Source organism: Synchytrium microbalum, assembly GCF_006535985.1.
Source record: "Synchytrium microbalum strain JEL517 chromosome Unknown SmJEL517_scf0015, whole genome shotgun sequence".
Lineage (NCBI taxonomy): Eukaryota > Fungi > Chytridiomycota > Chytridiomycetes > Synchytriales > Synchytriaceae > Synchytrium > Synchytrium microbalum.
In genome coordinates, this window is record NW_022158364.1 from 409,790 (window position 1) to 430,227 (window position 20,438).

Genomic DNA, 20,438 nt, shown 5'->3' on the forward strand with positions numbered 1-20,438 from the left:
GCAGTAAATGTATCTTGATATATTGGATTCGATCCTGTTTGAAAGACAAAGTGTTATTTATGAGTCATGTACTCCTCTCTTTTGCTTTCTCTAAACTTAACAACACTTACGTAGAATGACAGAATCTCGTCCCTGCATAAACGGATTTCCTCTCAATGAGTTTGTCAGGTATGGGCTCTTGACCTTGCTGCTGTTGCTGTTTCGTAATAAGCTGTCTTCTGAAAGCAGCGTATTGAATGGAGCAAACCCCTTCTTTTGTGAAGAAGGGCCCTCACTGCTGGAGCCAATCCACGCTGCCCTGATCATGGAGATCATAGCTGTAACAACACCCCATCCTCTCACAGCAAACCAAGCCATCAACAAGGCAGTAGACAAGCCACTCGTCAGCATGGACGCAATAGTCAATACATCACGAGCAGTCTCAGTAGCACTTGGATCCGATTGTGCAGCCAAGAAAATCAGTGAAAGTGCTTGGAATCCACATACAGCACTATTGACATAGTTGTCTTCGGCTTGTTGGTATGGTTTGACGAAAAAGATGACTGTTCCCCAAGTCACGTTTGCTAGCATCTCACAAATTATTTGGACGGTGGGTACTTGTCCCAGTGTTGCGAGGATCACTCCTGTAATGATGTGTTTGGCGAATATGGCCATTGAAAGGACTACGAGTTCTTTCTTGAAGGAGCCGTAGATGAAGGAGTATTTGGATTTAAGGTCCTTGATGTCGAAGAGGTCCTTCCAGCTGTATCGGACGACAACAATGTAGGCGAACCAGACTGTTGGGATGAGATCAAAAATTACTAGGATTAATACAGCAAAGGCTGTAAGCCATCCAGGGCATGTTGCTGCTAGTGTTAGCTGTACAAAAATCTGTGAGCTACAAAAACAAAAAAGCTTCCACAGATCATCTGCATACCTGGTAAATCGATACCGCTGTCAATTGCTGATGAAGCACAACAAATACAACCACATACAACGCTATTAAGAAAAGACAAAGATCGTTAGCTTTTTCGTGTCTGATCCTTGAGATTAAATGAAATCATACCAATATAAGAGCTGAAGAGATCATCAGTTTGTCGAGCAATGAAGTTTGGTAGTCGATCCATACGTTTTAGAGTCATGATCAAAGAATAGAGCGAGATCATGATGGCTGCCAATATAGTAAGAATAAACAAAATCCCTGTCACAGTGACGAAGAAGAGATCTGCACCAAAAAAGAAACGCAACGTCATCATCAGCCAAGCACCACATTCCTAAACAGCTCTTACGTTCTGGTGCAATGCCTAATACGTATGCAAACTTGGCCAAACTCCAGTTTGGTGGCACCTCGACGGCAGGCGAGGAATACGTGCTGGTTTCCATATCAGAGATTATATCTCTACGCGCAAGTCTCCTCGTTACGGGTGTCGTTTCGTTGGTTGACGATGCCCAAGAATCCAAAACCGATGGTATGTTCTGTTGAGCGCTGTCTCTGATAAACGGAATCACAAAGGTTCCAGTCGACCATGTAAAAAGGTTGGTAAATGAAGAATAAAATCCTGGAGTTTGAACTCCCAGCATTCCGTTCGTGGCGATATTTTGGAACATGACGACCAATGCGGCAGCACCCATTCCAGTAGCTGAACTGGCAGCACTGACTCCATTCGTGGCCCCAACTACAGCCCCTGTTATCGCTCCATGAGCCACAGACACTGCAACACCAATCGTCGTTGCTCCCACAGCTAGAGTAGTGACGGTAGATCCAGAGTTTGTAACACTTTCCGTAGATGATATTCCAACGTCGGTTGTAGAGTCAGCGATAACGGGTGCATAAGATCCATTACTGACAGCAACAGTAGCATTCACAAAGTTTCGATCGAATACCATTGGTGGTTTGCCAATGACCACATTCACCAAAACTGTCGTGTAGATATCCTTATCTTCCGTGTGGACTACTAGGACCCACTGCGAAGCGTTTTTACCACACACGCTTGTAAGTTGAGTCAGATTCAGCGGTACGATTTGTGTGTTTTGGTTTGCTGCGACCTGAGCTGTTCCAAGCTCCCACCCTTGCTGTGCGTCGAGATAGTCAGGGTAAAGGTCTGCAGGAGCACCAGGCAAGCAAACTTGTCTCAGTGTAATGTTGACATTGTCCGCGGCGTCAAAGTTTGCAGAGTTCAAGGTAAGATTGGCACCCTGAGTAGTGTAAATGATATCTGTAGGCTTGACAAAGTTAGCCCATCGGGACGAGTATGACAGAGTGGCTGTCAGCCTCATGGTTCCTTCCGCGTTCAGGACTGTAAGTATAGAGCTAAAACATTTTACCAGCATGTTGGCTGGTAGCGGAATTTCAATGCTCATGGTACTGCTTGTAGGATCATACTGCGAAGCCGCAATGCTCCCAAGTGGCACAATCCCATTCGTACTTTTACATGAGGTTTGGTCCAGTGTTACCGACATTGGGAAATCAATGTTTATATCAAGATTTGCGGTGTTGAGTTGAACTAAAGTCCAGTTTCTTTGCTGGCCACCTTGAACGACCGGATATCCCAAATAAGTAAATGTCGGGGCCTTGGCTCTAATGTTGATTGTGAGGATGGATGCATTCCAACGGTTTGAGGTTCCATCGAAGAAGGTCAAAGTTACTGGACAATTATAACCGGACACAATGCCATCTGCACTTTTAGGCATATATGAGAGCGAATTCAGTGTGACAGGCCACGCACTCAGTGATTTGCTGTCGTTTGTGATTGGTTAAGCTTCTCAGCAAGAATAAAGTATCAACATACACGGTTACTCACTTGTATACCACCACTGGGTCTGATGACACACATGAGCCTCCAAGAATGACAGAAAGCACCGAGTTGGTGAATCGAGCACCTGCATCATTGGTTATACTACAAAAGAAGGAACAAATCGTCAAAATCACGACCATTCAGCCGACAGTGTCATAGTCACCAAGCAACCTAAAAAATACCTGAACTGCAATGACTGCGATGTTCCGCCACTAAGTGATATTGGTACTGGCACAATTGATATACTTAAAGACGGTGCTACAACAAAGACAGCTGTTGCGATCGACAGCGGCGGGGCAGTTACACTGATTACAGCTGGGCTAGCGGTGACAGGCGAAGTACGAGTACTATCGCTACGTTTTGTCGTAGTCGTTGTAGTCGTTGCCTTCATTGTCGTAGTTGTTGGTGTGGTTGCGATTGCTGTGGTTGTCGTTGTCGTCGTAGCTATTGTGGGTGAGCGAATAACCGTGCTTGGAGATGTCGATGTGCCAAAGTAAGCAGTTCCAGCGACCTGCCTATTCAATTCAGGTCCAATGTTGATTGTAACGGTGTAATTCAACAATTTTCCACCACCGCAGTTTGAAGAGCTTGCAAGGAAGGGCTGGGATATATTCCATATGAACCCAGCTTGCAATGCAGCCACGCTAAAAGTGGTTACAGGAACTGAAGTGTCCCAAGCGGCTCCACATTGATACGCAAATGCAACGGTGGCATTAGGTGATTCCGTCACATTGGCATTGGTGGAAATCGTCAAGGGTATACCATATTGGAAATTATAGACCCCCGATGGGTTTATAATTGACATTGATCGAGAAGACACATTAATGTTGGCCGTTCGATATGAGACCAGATGCATATCTGTGGTGGTGTCCAGTGTAACATTGCTACAAAACATTGGCAGATTGGTGGTGTTGATCAAGTATCCAGCGCTGTTTCCGACCTGTAATATCGTATATAGCCAACGAGGCTGACTGTTGAAGGGTTCGTTGGTGGGAAGAGTTGCCCACCAAGTTGATTGCTGTGCTGCCGCTCCTCCGCATTGGGTCTAATTAAGAAAATGCGGCTTAAAAAACAAACGAATTCAACAACAAAATGGTGCAAATGGGTTTACATTGTTCCAAGTAATTAAGATCTGGTTATCGAGAGGATACCAGGCATTTGTATAGAAACTGATTTGAAAGGCCGTGGCATACGTAATGGAATAAGTGCTTAAAGAAGTCTGCATGACGGGGTAGGGTCTAATCTTGAAACCTGGATACGATAGCGTATTACTTGAAACGCCAGACGTGACAACCTGTTTATACAGAGTGTGGTTGAAAAGGTTGAGAAGAAATTGCAAATTCTTTTGCGAACTGATTCCAATGCTTACAAATGAAACCGTGCAATTGTTTCCAAGGAGGGTATAGTCCGATGTGGACAAATGGACTATTGCTTCTACAGTGCTATTCCCAGTCGCATAAAGAGTTCTAGTATATAATGACAAGGTCAGGACGAGAGCTTGAAGGTCGGTCCAAATAGTAGAGCTTACAATAGAGACTGCGTATTTGTGCCAAAAGAATTGGTTATCGACAGAGAAACAGACGGAGTCATTGAACTATTCCATAATGTGTTGGTGCTCAACCAGATTGTATAGATGTATCCGGTCCAGATCGGAGTAGTATTATTGGTCAATCCGGAGATGGAATTCAATGTGATGGACGAGGGAGATATCGTGGCTGATCCTCCAGCTTGGACCGAAGAGAACGAAAGCGCCCATCTACCAATGAGAGAAAATGAATTGAGAGACTCGATCATAGTAGTGCATCTCGCGAAGAAGTCAGTTTGAAGCTCACAGAGCAAACAGCCAATAAACCCCCATCATCATCGACAGCAAAAGAAAATGTAGCCTTCAAACAAGACCAATACTTTATCTTTGTGCTTTTAGCGGAATGTAATTCAAAATAAGGTTCAAGACAAAAAAGTTGCTGTAATAAATATCGAGGGGTTTCGGAGAATATGAGCGGATGAGGCAATCACGGAAGCAGCAATTGCCTAGTCCGGCCCCTAAACAATCTGTGACGTAGGAAACCGTTTCTGGTCCATCTTTTCATTCGTCGAGATATTCGAGTTTGCGACATTGGATTTTTTCAAATGTTGCTCGAGAATCCCACGGAGAAAACGAACCTATACAGTGCCTAGTTCTTGCAAGCGATACATCCAAATGATGCGTACTTGCTCTATCGGTCTTGTCTTCAGCTTGACTCTCATCAGTAGAATGTCGGCTTTACTTTGCTGTACCAATTGCCTTAATCTTCCGGCACATCATGGTGCCTCTTTGCAGCTTGTGGCCGGTTGCGTGAATATAGAGGACGCGTTTTTGTAGCCTTTAGCATATTTGTCGCGTAACAGTTTCAATTTTGTAGTATCAGACTTGGGACTGCTGGTTTCTTGTCCCTCATCGCACAACAAAGGCCAAACTCGAAATAACAGGCAAAGACTCTACAAGGCAAAGACTCTACGATGAGCGTACTTCCAAACGTAGTATTTGCTGATCCGCCGACATTTGCGCCTTGGACGGAGAAGGAGCTCGCCTTCAGAAAGAAGTTCAACACACCAGGGGCTTCCATCAGTGAGTGACTGCATCATTGTGGTCCTTTGGTCACGCTTTTCATGAATCCGTGAATTTCAACACGAAACCATGTACTGATCCTTCTCCTATAGTCCCCTTCACGGTCGTGATGTCGGCTGTCATCACTGCCATCACGTTACCCTTCTCACGAATTCGAGCTTTTCTGACTCCTGGACGCAAGATCCCTCCTCCAGATACCAGCTTTGAGGATCAAAGTACGAACAAGTCTCCTTTCTGCACTTGATTGTTAAGTCTTTTCTGTCGCATTATTCAGCAGTTTCAACAAACTCTTTGGTGACAACACTCGTCCCGACCAAACCTGTGTTTCTCCCCCTTAGCCAAGTATTTGGAGTCTCCTAAAGAATTCGGAGAGCACAAGTACATAACCGTCAACGGCGTCAAGATCCATTACGTCGAGAAGGGTGAAGGGCCCCTAGTTCTCCTACTTCACGGGTTTCCAGATTGGTATGTACAGCAACTCGTACCACAACTGTAAGAAATCTAATTCTGTCCGCTCATTTTTTCTTATTGATGGCCTTATCAGCTGGTATTCTTGGCGTCATCAGCTGAACGAGGTGTCAGCACATGGCTACAAGGTCGTTGCTATCGACATGCGGGGCTACAACTTGTCAGACCACCCCAAAAACGTTAAAGATTATACCTGTGATGCGATAATGCCAGACATCAAAGGCATTATCGACGAGCTTGGTGGTGGTAAGGCCCTCCTCTGTGCTCATGATTGGGTGTGTATCTGTAAGCAACGACGGTTGCGCAGGAGCTGACAAATACATACTTTGCACAGGGAGGATTGGTATCTTGGGAATACGCACTCCGCTATCCCGAAACGCTTTATGGCCTCCTTCTCTGTAATATCGTCGGGCCAGCCCACTTTAGGGCAAACATGACGCCAAAACAGTTTAAAAAGTCGTCTTACATGTTCTTCTTCCAGAACAGCTGGTTACCCGGTATGTTCGTTCGTTCCATAATCAGTAATGTTTTTGAACGACTTCCATGTTTGTTCGTTCATAATCAGTATTGTTTTTTGAACGACATTGGAAAACCAAACTAACACATTGCATCCTTAGAATTCATGTTCTCCCTGGACAACTCGGCTTGGATTCTCGGATTGGAGCAATCATCCGAATACAAACGCATCGCGTTCCGATACAACAAGTCATCTACTGGAATGCTCAACTATTACCGTAACCTATTCAATGGTGGGTGGGGCAACATTGGTGACAAGCCAGTCCCTCAGAGAGTTCGAACTGTTATCTGTTGGGTGAGTTGCTGCAGAAAACCGCGGATAAAAAGTGTCCGATTTAACTTTTTCTCTAAATTTGGTAGGGAGAGAAAGATCAAGCGCTAGATATGCGAACTTGTCTTGGTGACGTAGACAAGCTCTTCCCAGCAAAAGGGCAATTGAGCGTCATTACTTTCCCTAACTGCTCACACTGGTCGCTGGAAGAGAAGCACGCTGAGGTCTCATCAGCTATAGTAAAACTCGCAAAGGAGTTGAATATTAAAGTTTGATTTTGTTTTACGTCTTTTGCTTTTTGAGGTCCACTTACTGTTAAACGAACGATCAGACTTCTTCAAATAAACGTTATTTCTTTTTTGAATTTTTACTTGCACTGTGTTTAATCTGCTACTTGTTTATACACTATCTTGTCTATATGCTATGTAGTACAACAATGCGTTCTTTATATGCTGTTTATAAATCCCCCCATAACGACAATCGACCTCCCAGCTTCAGGCGCACTCCTCAAAGCCGTAAACCAATTATGCTTCAACTTTTCCACATCTTTACCACTCAATTCGCCCAACCCCGTCTTGCTATAGTCCGTCTGCAAAAACTTCATTATATGGTGACACGCAATAGTAAACAAGAATGGCTGCGTATCTGAATCCAGTCCCTTCTCAACCAGTGCTCGCATATAGACCGAGAGGACTCCCACATTGGTTTCAGGAGGATGCAAATAAGCATCCATGCATGAGATTGCCAAGTGTTCTTCCAGTGTGATTCGAGACAGGGTGTCAAAGAGCTCAGACCAAAATAGGATTCTGTATGAGGACTGGAAGTGCATTTGTAGTGGTATTGCTATACACCGTGTAAACAGCTGGTCTCCACGAGCTGTAGCACCATATTGACGGAGCAGTGTTTGATAAAAGTCGTAAAATGGTGGAGAGGTGGATGCGTATTTGATGGCTTGAGTGGTGAAGGCACTATTTATGACATTATTGAGTGCGGCTTTTACTTGTTTATCAGAGGTAGCTAGATGGCCATGTGAATCTTCAATCATAAAGATTTCCAATACTCCTTTTACTATGACGTGAGGATCCACGACACCAGATTGGACTATATTCAATACGGATACGATTACTTCCCAGTATTCGGATTCTGCCATATCACTTCGTTCAATCGTTAATATCGGTTTAAAGACCCATTCTGCAGGCGCTGGTAGCGTCTTACTGGCTTTTAGACACAAGGATGATAATCCAGTTGATATTTGGCCATACAAGCACTGTGACTCCCAGCCTTTTACATCATCCAGTAAGATATGTTTATATGCTAATTCTACAGTCTCGGGCCATTTCGAGACGGACGACATTACATCCAAGCTGCTAGATACAATGCATTCGTCACCAGGTATAGCATGGGATATCAATTGAGTGGCGGCTGCTAGTGATGGTTGAATAGCAAGTGCTGAGTTACAAGCCCGTACAATACCCTGTCCAAATACCATTGTCCAAAATTCATAGTTCACGCTAGTCGGGTTTATGTTTATGCTGGAAGGCAGTGAGATAGTCGCGTTGATCTTGGATTTCAAGGTACGCAGCAAGTCAATCATGGATGATACATTATCAAAGTATATAGTGGACGTGACCAAATCAGATGCTCGAGATACATCTTGTACTCGATCAAGTCCCATACTCCATGACAAGTGACCAACACCACCGTCATCTGGTCGGATTAAGAATCCATTTGTATCATTCAAAGCATTCTCGATATCTGCTGCATCCCACCATCTAACTGTCATGTCAGACATCATTTCCGTAAAAGCTTCCAGACGATTGGGAAGCTTTTCTATATACGCAGCCACGAAATCTGCTAGAGAGGACTTGAGACACAGCAATACTCGCTCATATGCTACATCCTTGTCCTGAGAAGCGGCTGCAATACGATTGTTCAGGCCTTCTAGATTTGATAAGGCCAGTTCGACATATTCCATCAAAGCATCATCGGGTGCACCCAATGTCAGATGCGATGCAAAACAAGTAGCAAGCGGTGTCATCATTCGTAGCATTGCTACAGTTCGTCTACTATTTGCATTCGTGACTTTACTGCTAGTATTACTATTATTGTCGTCAACTTCCAGTGACTTTACAAGAATGTCCCGAATGATTTCTCGATACTCGTCGAATATGAATCCACCTAATTGATACTTCCATACAATGCCAAACATGGTGAATATTTCGGTATGGAGATTTAGTAGATACGAGACATCATTGTCTTCACTCGAAAGGTCACCGAGGAAGCGAGCCATGAGTGGCACTACACCTAATCTCAAAACTACTCGGGCTGTATCCTGGCTGGATTGACATAGCACTCTAAACAACTTTACAGCTAAAATTTGTGCCTTGTATGTTTGATTCGGAGATGGTGATGGATGCGGTATACCAACGACTTTATCTCTGACAAGCTCCAATAATCGAGTCGTGCTGCATAGTCGAGATACAGCATCACTAGAATATCGAGCAAGCCGTATCAACAGCATCAATATAGGTTGCGTGACATGAGATATTCCATCATGTATCAAATCTCGACACCTATCAAATGTATTCATACTGAGTAGCGACTCAACGAATTGATCCATATCTCTAGAATGGGTGCCCGAGATTTGTGAATTGAAGGATTCAATCTCACGAGCAGATATTGGGAAGATTCTATATCCAGATCGAGTCATGAGAAGATCATCCCACACACCTTCTTCTTCATCTAGTCCTAGCATGACCAGCAAACATTCGAGAGCAGATACAATGATGGTCTGATTGCTCTCTTCCATTGCAGTTCTCACAACCAACGTAAATCGACTTTCATGTAATGTTTGGGTGACGGATGCTATAATATCAGAATCTATAATGACTCCACGACGTATATTAGATAATATGATGGCAATAGTGTTAAGACTGAGAGCACGTTGTGACGGGTATGTGCTCTTCGCTAGATGGACGAGTTCCGATACAGTGTACCCAGCTCGATCTGCATCGTCACCGTGATGATGTAGGCCAGCATGCACAGGTACATCTTCGGTTGTTATAATACATCCTTTCAAGTCATATCGAGTGTTTGTGTGTTTTATAGTTTTGGCATGTGCGTGTGCAAGCAGTGTTGAGTCAACAGTGGCTGAGGATGTCCATGCCAGTTTATCGAGCTCTGATTTCTCTGTTGGAAGATATTCATACATCTCAGGATCAGGTGCTACTAGTGTTGGTACTGCTGATGCTCCTCCACTAGAGCTACTGCCCTTGTTTGACGTCTTTCCGTGTACATTCAAACGACGATACTTGTCCTCCCCTCTCTTCTGCAGCAGATTCAAATATGAATCATCAAATCGTTCACGGATTTCGTCTATAGCTTCAGCCATCTCTTCAGGAGACATGGAAGCTAGTTTCGACATATTCTCACGATGAATAGCTAGGTCTTCTGCTTCTTCTACAGACGATGAAGAGCCCGGAATTGGTGATATATCTTCTGTTTGAGTGCGTTCAGGTGGATCTACGTCTCGTCTAGATGGAGCAGGGAATCCAGTCATGGTTGGGACTGAGGGAGCAGATGGAATGTCATTGATCTCCTTTTCGACAATGTTTCCTACTAGACCTGTAAAGGCCATGTCGGCAGCGACACTCATGGATGCAGACAGTGTTGTCTTCTTCTTGAATTGACGTTCTTTTGTTGGAGCTTTTCTAGGAACATTGCTTTGTTGCTCATCCTCACTTGCAGTCCTGTAGAGATTTGACTTGGAAATGAGAAAATACTGCAAAGCTTCGATTCGCAACATGACTTACATTCTTACTGCTCGCTATACGCTTCTTCTTGAATCGACCGCTATGTAATGCGTGCAATTTCTCTAACTTTGTGAACAACATTGAGTCATGTCATCGAGTCAACATCTCGGCTTTGATGCAAGAGATGATACTCGATAAGAACTTAAATACAATAAGCATTCACTGTTGTCGCGTCACCAGAACTGTTGTCGTGTCACCAGAACTAAGTGAACTTGAAGAACTACGTCTACTACCAAAGAAACTACTACAACGTGTATTCTATGTTCTACTCTATAGTATCAGCTCTAGACTCCAATCATAGCCTTGAAGTATTGGCCGAGGTAAGTAATAAATGTATCAGAGACAGCTTCTTTACGGAAGTGAGCCTATAATTGCAATGTATATTAGGACCAGTCGTAGTTCTCTTTCGGTCGAGACATACCTTTGGTACAGGCCATTCCATAGCTCCAAAGTTTGGATCACTTTTAACGAGCTTTGGAAAGTCGTGGTGAATAATTGAGGCTCGGCCCATGACCACAAAATCGTATTTGTACTCTTCTAGCACCCGTCGACATTCAGCAGCAGTATACAGTTTTCCAGCAGCCCCCAAACGACATCCGTTCCTTTCAATATCAGCAAACCAAGCAATGAGGGGTTTCTGAGCGTACTCCTTTTCAGCTGGGGGTGTGAAGCAGCTCCATAGAGACAACTCCAAGTAGTCCAATTTGCCAGTTGCCATCACGGTTTTAACGAGTTCAATTTGTTCTGCCATTTTGAGGCCAAATCGTTCTGGAGATAGACGGAGACCCAATTGGAAGTCTGGACGACACCTTTCGCGGATTCCATCCATGATATCGAGGAGGAGCTTGGCTCGATTCATTAGACTGCCACCATATGCATCGGTTCTTTGATTGTACTCAGACGACAAGAAGGCACAGATGATATAACCTAGGAAATGGGGAACCAGAGTTAGGAATGGCTTGATACAGACTTGGTTCGGGCGATTCGTGAACGTGTCGCACCATGAGCGCCGTGAATTTCCACGCCGTCGAAACCTATCGGCCACAGGATTGGTCAGTGATATTTTCAAACTCTTCCAAAATTTGACCAGATGCACTAACCGGCTTTCTCAGCACGAACTGCAGCAACAATAAAGTCTTCCTTGAGCTGTTCTACTTCTTCAAGAGTCAAGGCTCGAGACTTGAACTCTTCAGTTGCAGATGGACCGACTGGTGTTTCTCCAATGAGGTCTGCAGGCGACCGGATACCAGCGTGATGAAGTTGAACGGAAGATACAGCCCCAAACTTGCGAATTCCATCTATATTTATACAAGTTAGCTTTGCTCTGTCCGTCCGTATATTGAACCCCATTTGTCAAAATAATGTAGAACTAACCAGCAAGGCGAGTGAGTCCATCAATGTGATGATCACTCCAGATACCAAGCTGACCGGGGAATCCCTAAATATATGGAAATATGTATAAATATACATGTCACATCATATAACAATAGGAAACAGGATAAACAATAAATACGAATCGCATACCTGCCCAACTTTCTGAACATGAGCAGCACAGGTCATAACGAGGCCATGACCACCTTCAGCACGCTTTACCAACCAATTGTATTCGTCATCCGAAAGAACTCCATCAGGATGAGATTCTACAAAGGTGAAAATGTTAGTACAAACAATGCTTAATGCACAAATGTTAGGACACTTTGCACTAGAAGCAAGCGTACGTGTGTTGGTAAGTGGAGCCAGCATAAAACGATTCTTCCAATTTGGGCCTCGAGAGAAAGTTATTGGAGCAAACAAGTCTGCAGTAGCAGCGAGGTGGGATGACGTAGCCATAATACGAGCAGCAGCCATATATTGGTGGGGATCGTTTAGAAGAATGTGCTTGCAAAAAGATTGCCTGGTTGTGGTGAGCGTTGAGTGCAGAAAGCTTGTTTGGGGGGGTTTGTGAGGCAAAGTAAAAAAGTGAATGGATTTCAAAGCAGCAAATTTTACAGCATTGTCGAGGGCTCGAGGTGGTATTGGTGATCATATCCTCGAGAATAGCCACATTATTAATTGCGACAGATTATATCGGAGATCTATTCCACCTTTCCATATTTTCGCACTTCCAAGTGTTTTGCACGGAGGTGTAGGATCACGTAATAACTCTGTCTTGTCCAAGGCAGATGACAGGAGAAATTGAATATTTTGACTTGAACAAACGCGGAAAGAGCATCAGTTATGTAGTTTGCGCCCGGCGATGAGTCTCGTCCACTTTGACTTTGCTTCTTCAACGACACATAAGATGTCTTGGTACGAGTAAGGGAGTGGTCCTGGATAACAAAGCTGGCAAGTATTGAATGTAGACAAATCATCGGTCATGACGAACTGCCAGCAAATTAACTGGATCTGTTTCTTAGTCTTTAGAAAATGGAAAGGCGTAGTTCTGCAAGATTATCATCCTCAACAAGGACAAATCGTCATTCTGACTATTTATACTATGACGACAAGCCATCCTTCAACGGCAATCACGCTCCTTCCCTATCGGCATCATCACCGTCAGCACCATCATCATCACAATCTGATGTTCAACTTCCGTCCAGCAGTGTTGGTGCTGATCGAGTACGAAAGACGAAATACAACAAATCGAGACTAGCAGTCGACTCGGACTCCGAAAATAATAGTCCAGTAAAACGGACCAAACAGACTCATAAATTTGACGCAACTACACCTCTATTCCCAACTTCATCTTCACCATTCAAGTTTAGTGACAAGGAGAACATACGATGGCCTTTATTCAACAGGGAAAATATACAGGTAGTCAACAAGGAAAACTTACAATCAAAACCACTTGATGATGAGGGTCACAAGGAACATATAGAGGTGGTCAACAAGGAAAACCTACTACCAAAACCACTTCATGACGATGATGGTCTAGTCTCTCCACCTCTGTCAAGCCCAAAAGTCACCGATCAAGAAAAGAACGAGAGGAGAGCTGCTAGGTAAATCCCATGCTCTTTGTCTTGCCAGTCTTTTGATCTAACCGTGTGCTGATTCAAAACAGACGCTCATATTTGAAAATGATTCACGCTGAATGGATGGACAACAAACCCATGGATGCACCAAGTCTATTGGAATTCATGACGCTACCAACTGTACATACATATATAGAAACTTGGCAAGATGGTTTACCACCAGTAGACAACTATCTGACATTCGATGCACTGCATTTGTTGCTTGACCTATCAAAACCTCATACTACCAGTCAAGCCGACCAACGACTGGAGAGATTTAAAGCTATAGGTATAACGACAAATTCCGAAGCGAACGTATTCGCATTCTCTTGTAAACGGTGTCCGTATGTCAGTGATCTGGTGCAAATGGTCAGTCATGTAAAGGAGGTCCATTATGTGTCGACAAGTGCTGTCTATGTGAGTGATCAAGAGAGGCATGCTGCAGTTGTCGATCTATATTCCACTCGATTCATGGGTTTAACAAGATTTTTCGCATTTAAACAAACAGAGCACGATTGATGTTGACTTATCACGACCAGGATCATGCATGTGTCCTCACCCAGCACCAAAGATTGTACCACACGTATTTGATAGAAGACAAGCACTCCTAGTAGGCAGCACACAATACCGCACATTTCAACAAGATGAAGTAGCCATGTTCCCCTTCTTCTACGAAACCGTCCCTGTACACCTCGCTCTACATCACGATGGAAATGCTCCACCCGATGATGACGGGGAAGCATGGTGTCGTCTCTCCACAACTCTAATAGCAGACTTTAAAGCAGAGTTTGCTCGAGTACACGAGTCTCTTATGGCTCGACTGGTTATAGATAGTATTGAAGTGAGGGACGATCTGGCATATTCGTGCCAAGCTTGTAAAACTGCAGACCCAACCTACGAGTCTATCACGTGGAATAAGGTCATATCACACTTGTTCGAAAAGCATTATACGAGAACCTGTGCTATTGATGTAAGTGATATTCAAATGTATTGGTGTTGTTTTATCATTCCAATCTCGACGGAATCTTTCTTTTTATAGGACACAGTGATATCTCTACCACCCGGTAGACCGCTAAAGGAATCCTTGATTGAAGAAAGATTGTTCACGATCAATCAGATGGTTGATGCAGCAGATGTAGCACAACAAACATTTGAATCCAGTCCAGTAAAACAACTCGCCATGCGAGAATATCAGTCTGTCTTACTCCGTCAACGAGCATCATCGTCCGAAATCCCATTTCCAACAGAAGTTCACCAGTTGAACGATCTTATAACCCAAACCATTGATAAAGTTAAAAAAGACATCACACGAATCTGTAATGAATTAGCAAACTCCCCGAATGTACGTATCAGTAATTTAGACACTGACCCACGGCACTTTGGGTGTATGTCTTTGGGGATGTGCCCGAGACTCACAGGTGAAGGAACCCAAGGACTATTGCTACACCTGCTAGTGCATCACTCGGCCATTCACCAAGATATCTCCGAGCTAGTGAGAACCACTGAGCCATCGCAACGAGCTAGGGTGCTTACAATATTAGAGACGGGGAGCATTGGCGGGTTTAGATCAGACTTGCTATTTGAATGTAAAATCTGTAATTTGAGGTGGAAGGGGTGGGTAAAGAGGTTTAAGCTGAACGGCTTTATAGCTCATTATCGGACAGCTCATAGCACAGAGTGGTATCGTAATAATATGAGGGTTGATGTTCAGCATATCGTCTTTCCGGCTGGACTATGAGGTTGTATAAAAATTGAATAGTATGTAGAATGCAGTTACGTAACAAAATAACCAAGACTGAGTCAATTGTTGAATAAGTTTGTAACAGCACTTGTGGTTTATGAAACTTGAAAGCGACAATATTGTATACAAATGGAGTTTATATCCTCGAACTAACTTTTAACACCAACAGCAACCAAATGGTCTTAATAAAATTCACGATCGGCTAATACGAGAGGTGCAATGACTGTCCAGGCATATAATATCAAAGTGACCCAAGACGAGACAATCTTGACCCACACGGCACCCATACTCTTTCCAACGATTGCATTGTCGTCCGAGAGCATTTCGAATGTGTTCCACTAAAGAATATCAGGGCGAACCAAAAAAGTTGTTATCACGATAGAGACTTACTGATGCAAAAGCATCAAACAACCAACAACAACCGCTTACATTCGTCAATAGCATTGCAACATACATGGCAGCCTGTGCAAATACAATATGAAAGTACGAGTAACTGTATTGCACTCCATCAGCCTCATCATCACTTGGTCCCCTGTTGTTGAAAGTAGTCAACAATCGCGAATGCAGTCTTACTTTTTTGTCTCGAGCACGACCGAAACATTTCACGATGACAACACTTACTTGGCATCATCATCATCACCACCAATAAGCGGAGCCTCCTCATCACCACTTCCCATAGTGCCCACACTAGATGCCGAATATGCCAAAGCTATAAACGTGAAGACAACACCAAAAGCAGTCATGGTTGTCGTTGATTTGCCTGGCTCGTTCGAGAAATTACACGTGTAGTCACCGTCGGGCGTTGGCACACTTGTTAGAGCTGATGCGACAAGGTATGTGGCGTATATGGTGACCATTGCTGCTTGAGCTAGACCGGATTTCGGGTTTGCTTCTTGGATTGCTGGTGTTATGGATAGGAGGGTAACCAGGAAGCATAGGATCCAGGATAATGATATGTAGAATCTGATGTGTGTGAGAGAGAGAGAGTAAGAGAGAATGAGGAGGGATGAAAGGAGAAAAAAGTCTAATGATGCGAAGAAAAATATTTAAGTCATTGGTGAACTACTCACTGGTTGAGTTTACAAGGCGGCTGCCCCCACCACAAGTACATCAAGATGATGGCCACCAAGGCTGTTATGAATGCGGCAGCTGTTATTGTGACTAGGACTCCAAGATATCTATACAGAAAGGTTAGGTTTTAGCAAAATACAGATTTGACCTATCGTTGCTCACAAACTCTACCTCTTGTCATCAGTATTCTCGTAAGCCTCTAGAAAAATCAATATAAAAATGCCGAGTTAGCATACGCATGCCAAAAAGGCTCCATCACGATCGGACAATAGTTGTCGAACTCACCAACAAGACTCTCACTAGTCGTATACGCGAAATCAATCAACAAGATAATCTGAATCAATATAAAGATGGCAGCACCAGGCATATCAATATACGTCCTCCATCCAACAAAGAATCCATTTGGTATAAAAAAGGCAGCAAAGACCAATCCAATCCATGCAATCAATTTAAAACCCCAAAATCCGTTTTGCACTGATGCTCTCCAGTCTTTTGAGGTTGTTACGTTTATCATTAGAAGGGATAGGAGGAGATGCTATAGTGGATGAAGCGTTAAGCACATATTGGTAGATAGCACAAATTTTTGGTTGAGGCGTACAAAAAGTGAAGTAGCAAAACAAATCCTTGTCACAGCCAAGACTCCATAACACTTCCCCTCAGGACATGTTAGATGAAGGTATCCGCCACCTGGTATCATGCCTTCCAGCTTTTTGATTGCCCAATCGGTCAAGAACAACTAGGAAGCATATGTCGTTGGCTGTGAGGTGGCAATCAACACATTTAGTCGCTTTAAGGTAGTTTTTTTTACCCATGATAACATTGAACTGAGCAAAAACATGAGAGCATATCTGTTACAAACAGAGTGATTCAGTCAGCGGAAAGACAGCTTTTCATAGGCGGCAAATGGACTTTTGGAAAATGTTTGATGCACAATTGATTTGAGAGCGATCTCTTGATTTTACTGTATAAAAGACACGTACCCAACTCTAGTAGCAGTACTACTACGATTTCCACAAATATTTCCAATACAGTGACATGTTGCTTTCCCAAAACCTGACGTGTGAAAAGCAAGTGTGATTAAAATGTTGAATAAAAGGAAAAGAGATACGGCAATCGTAGCAAGGAATATAGATTGACTTACAACAGACGGCCTCTGTTGCTAGACAAGAGGCTATTCCACCCATCTTGAAAGTTTGCTGTCGTTGAAAGAAGTTGAACACGATGTGCAGACCATGAAGTCTATGAACAAGGGTGGGAGGACTACCCTACGTACGATCTAGGCGACGCGATATACACGTATTCTCAAATTGAAAGTTGAAAGATTAAAATTTAGCGATTATTTCTTACTAATACAAAGTTTTTGTTTAAGTCGTTCTACGGTTCAACATGCCTCTTCAACAAACCTAGAGGCACGTCATCGTCATTCACAAGACTTTTACTCTTGCTACCTCTCAACGAATGATCTCGTTGTGGCTGTTGTTGCATCTTCACTCCAATTTGGAATGCTCCCTCATCAAACCCAGACTCATTGTTCTCATATGATGGTGTCCGTTGCCAATATAAAGCTGTTGATGATCCCGTTGTCGGTATAGATGTACATACAGAGGTATAATCTTTTATAGCTGATAGATGCTTTAAATCACGTTCAGTAGACGATGATACTGACCATGACGATGATGCTGATGAAGTTATAGATGTGGTTAAGAGATTATCAAACGACCATGGTGACGTATTGTATTGAGGCCAACATGGTCTTTGTTGTGATGGTGTTGATGTTCGTGTCTCGTTGTCACTAGAGGTATAATTATCTAGAGACGACATACTAGCATTCCACCATGCAGATTCAGGTTCTAATACAGGCGTCCACACCGATTCTAGCGACTTTGAATTGCCTCGTGTTGATGATACAGATTGTGATGCTACTGATGTTAATGCAGTTGTTGTAGCAGCTGATGATGCCAATGAAGCACAAAACGAGGGCGAAGGACTACGGCTTCTCCTCCTCGTATGTTTCCTCTTCTTCTTGTCTGGCTTGTTTGACGGTGGAGCAGAGTCCATCAGCCTGTCATGTACACTACCATACATTCCATCATCATCTAGTAATCCACCATGTATAGCTAATATACTCAACATTAAATTAGATAGTAATACTTGTTGGCGTAGCGGTCTTCGTGGTTGGGCTAGTTTATAATGCGAGTCACGGTATATGGATTGCTCGACTTCTATGGGGTATCGGGACGGACAACTCATGGGAGTTTTTGCTATTATCGGCTCTTGTTGTTGGTCAATTATAGCCGTTACTGCTGTGGATATTGCGTCAGGAGTTGATGGTGGTGATGGTGTCACATTAGACACAATCTGTGGTGATGATCCGTTCAATAACAGCGACGAGGATAGGCTGTTCATGTTATTGCTACTATTACTACCACTACTAAAGGCATCCCGAACAAGTCCCAACCACGACTTGTTCTTTTTGAGAGCTAAATGAGGGTCCGGGTACTCGGATTCAGACAGCTCTACACCATTTCTCGATTCTGCTTGTCGAGTAGTTACGGGCTCTTCAGTCTCGGGCAGAGCCGGCAATGATGGGGGTCTACCACTACTAGTGCTGTTGTTGGTGCTACTATTCATGTTGATACTCTTATCAATAATATCATGATCAGTCCGATCACGCGACCGCGACGGTTTCCTGGCAGATATTTTACGAGGAGTCACAGTCTCTCCACCTTCCACAGGTGGTTCAGGCGTTCTACCTCTCTCACTCGATCCATCATTGTTTTCAGCACGTGCACTACCTAGTATTGGTGATCTTGTGGGAGTAGTTGGTCGTTTCTTTTGTATATTCTGAGTTCTTTTCAATGGTGGTTGATTCGGTCCTCTCTTTGACATTGCTGCTGATGATGATGAGGTATTAGTACCGTTCGAGGTACTGGACATGGTCGAGTTGGATCGGGTACTTTTTTGAATGGCATCCCGAGCCAAGAATGCATCGATGGTATCAGCAGTTACTATGACTTGTTCATTCATTAACGAGTTTTGTCGTCGTAATGACCTGGCGTTGCCAAATAGACCTGGCTCTTTTCTTCCTGTATGTTGGGCAACCCATTTCTTGAATTGGTTTGGATGCACTTCCGGATGTAAATGAGCTATAATAGAAGAAGAGAATATTTTAGATCTAATATTTCATGGTGTAATAGTGATCAGGGCGATCCAGAGCGTAAGACTAACCAGGTACCCAGAACAAGTGACTCGGATTGTCAGTCAAGATGTTTATACCAGCAATGGATACGACTTTTTCTTCCTTCTTCACCGGCACTGTATTTATAGAAGACCGAGCTACTGAAGGCTTCATAATAGCAATGGGTTCCGGCGGTGAGGGCGAGTTCTGTACAGATCCGTTAGAGTTTGTTGGTGAAGGTGGAGGCGATGTAACAACAACAGGCGACGTCATCCCTTTATCCTGTTCATTCAAAGCAGTTACTATAGGCTTGATCATCTGAGGAGCTACTTGATTATTACTATTACTGTTGCCAACCATAAGCTTTGCCCTTACAATTGACTCATCCAACGTTCCCAGCTTAGATATTAAATGATTAAGTCGCTGACTTGACTCGACTCTAGGTGGTGGTTGTGATGGGAGAGCCATATTTTGTTTACTGAGCGATTTCTTCAGAAGCTGAAGATTTTCGATTTCGATGCTCGATGTCGACAGCGAGTCCGGATTTGGCTGGGTAAACAGTGGATCATTCAGATCAGATATAGATAACTCTGGGACAGATATCGTTCTCTTCCTTGCTTCCAAAGGTTTGCTAGATGTTGACAAGTTTGAGCCTGCGAAGAATCCAACAGCGAGCGAGGAATCCGATACGCTACGTGGTAGCATTACAGGATCGGCCATCTAACTACCAGCAGCACATTTTCAGATTCAAATAATCACCATTCACCAAATTTTCCTACTCAGATTACAACTCACAAAGAAAAAGGTATTCCAGCCGATGTTTGTTGGGAGACAGATGTTGGAATTGTGGAGGATACAAGCCTATAAATGTCTTAGCTAGTGGCTGCCCAGATACCAGACCGCTCCAAATGCACGTCTCCAAGCGCTCAAATCAGAGTTATCGTGCTAAGCGACTTCTTTTACATCCAGGTCGGAGTAGAACTGTAGCCCTTGCAACAAAAGGAGCCAC

General features: G+C 43.6%; 2 protein-coding genes across 2 annotated transcripts; both read right to left on the reverse strand.

Moving 5' to 3' along the window:
* Positions 1–10,733: 10,733 nt before the first annotated feature.
* SmJEL517_g03139 (uncharacterized protein) lies at positions 10,734–12,297 on the reverse strand (the record flags this gene model as incomplete). The annotated part of the gene is made up of 7 exons (XM_031169067.1): positions 10,734–10,814; positions 10,871–11,376; positions 11,451–11,483; positions 11,550–11,747; positions 11,824–11,887; positions 11,974–12,089; positions 12,168–12,297. The coding sequence occupies 7 exons, from the start codon at positions 12,295–12,297 to the stop codon at positions 10,734–10,736; spliced, it is 1,128 nt and encodes a 375-aa protein (XP_031024946.1).
* Positions 12,298–15,362: 3,065 nt separating this feature from the next.
* On the reverse strand, positions 15,363–20,149 carry SmJEL517_g03140 (uncharacterized protein; the record flags this gene model as incomplete). The annotated part of the gene is made up of 11 exons (XM_031169068.1): positions 15,363–15,518; positions 15,610–15,712; positions 15,802–16,143; positions 16,251–16,358; positions 16,423–16,450; positions 16,537–16,786; positions 16,850–16,987; positions 17,060–17,099; positions 17,232–17,304; positions 17,655–19,397; positions 19,480–20,149. 11 exons carry the CDS (start codon positions 20,147–20,149, stop codon positions 15,363–15,365), a joined length of 3,651 nt encoding a protein of 1,216 aa, XP_031025020.1.
* Between the last annotated feature and the right edge of the window lie 289 nt (positions 20,150–20,438).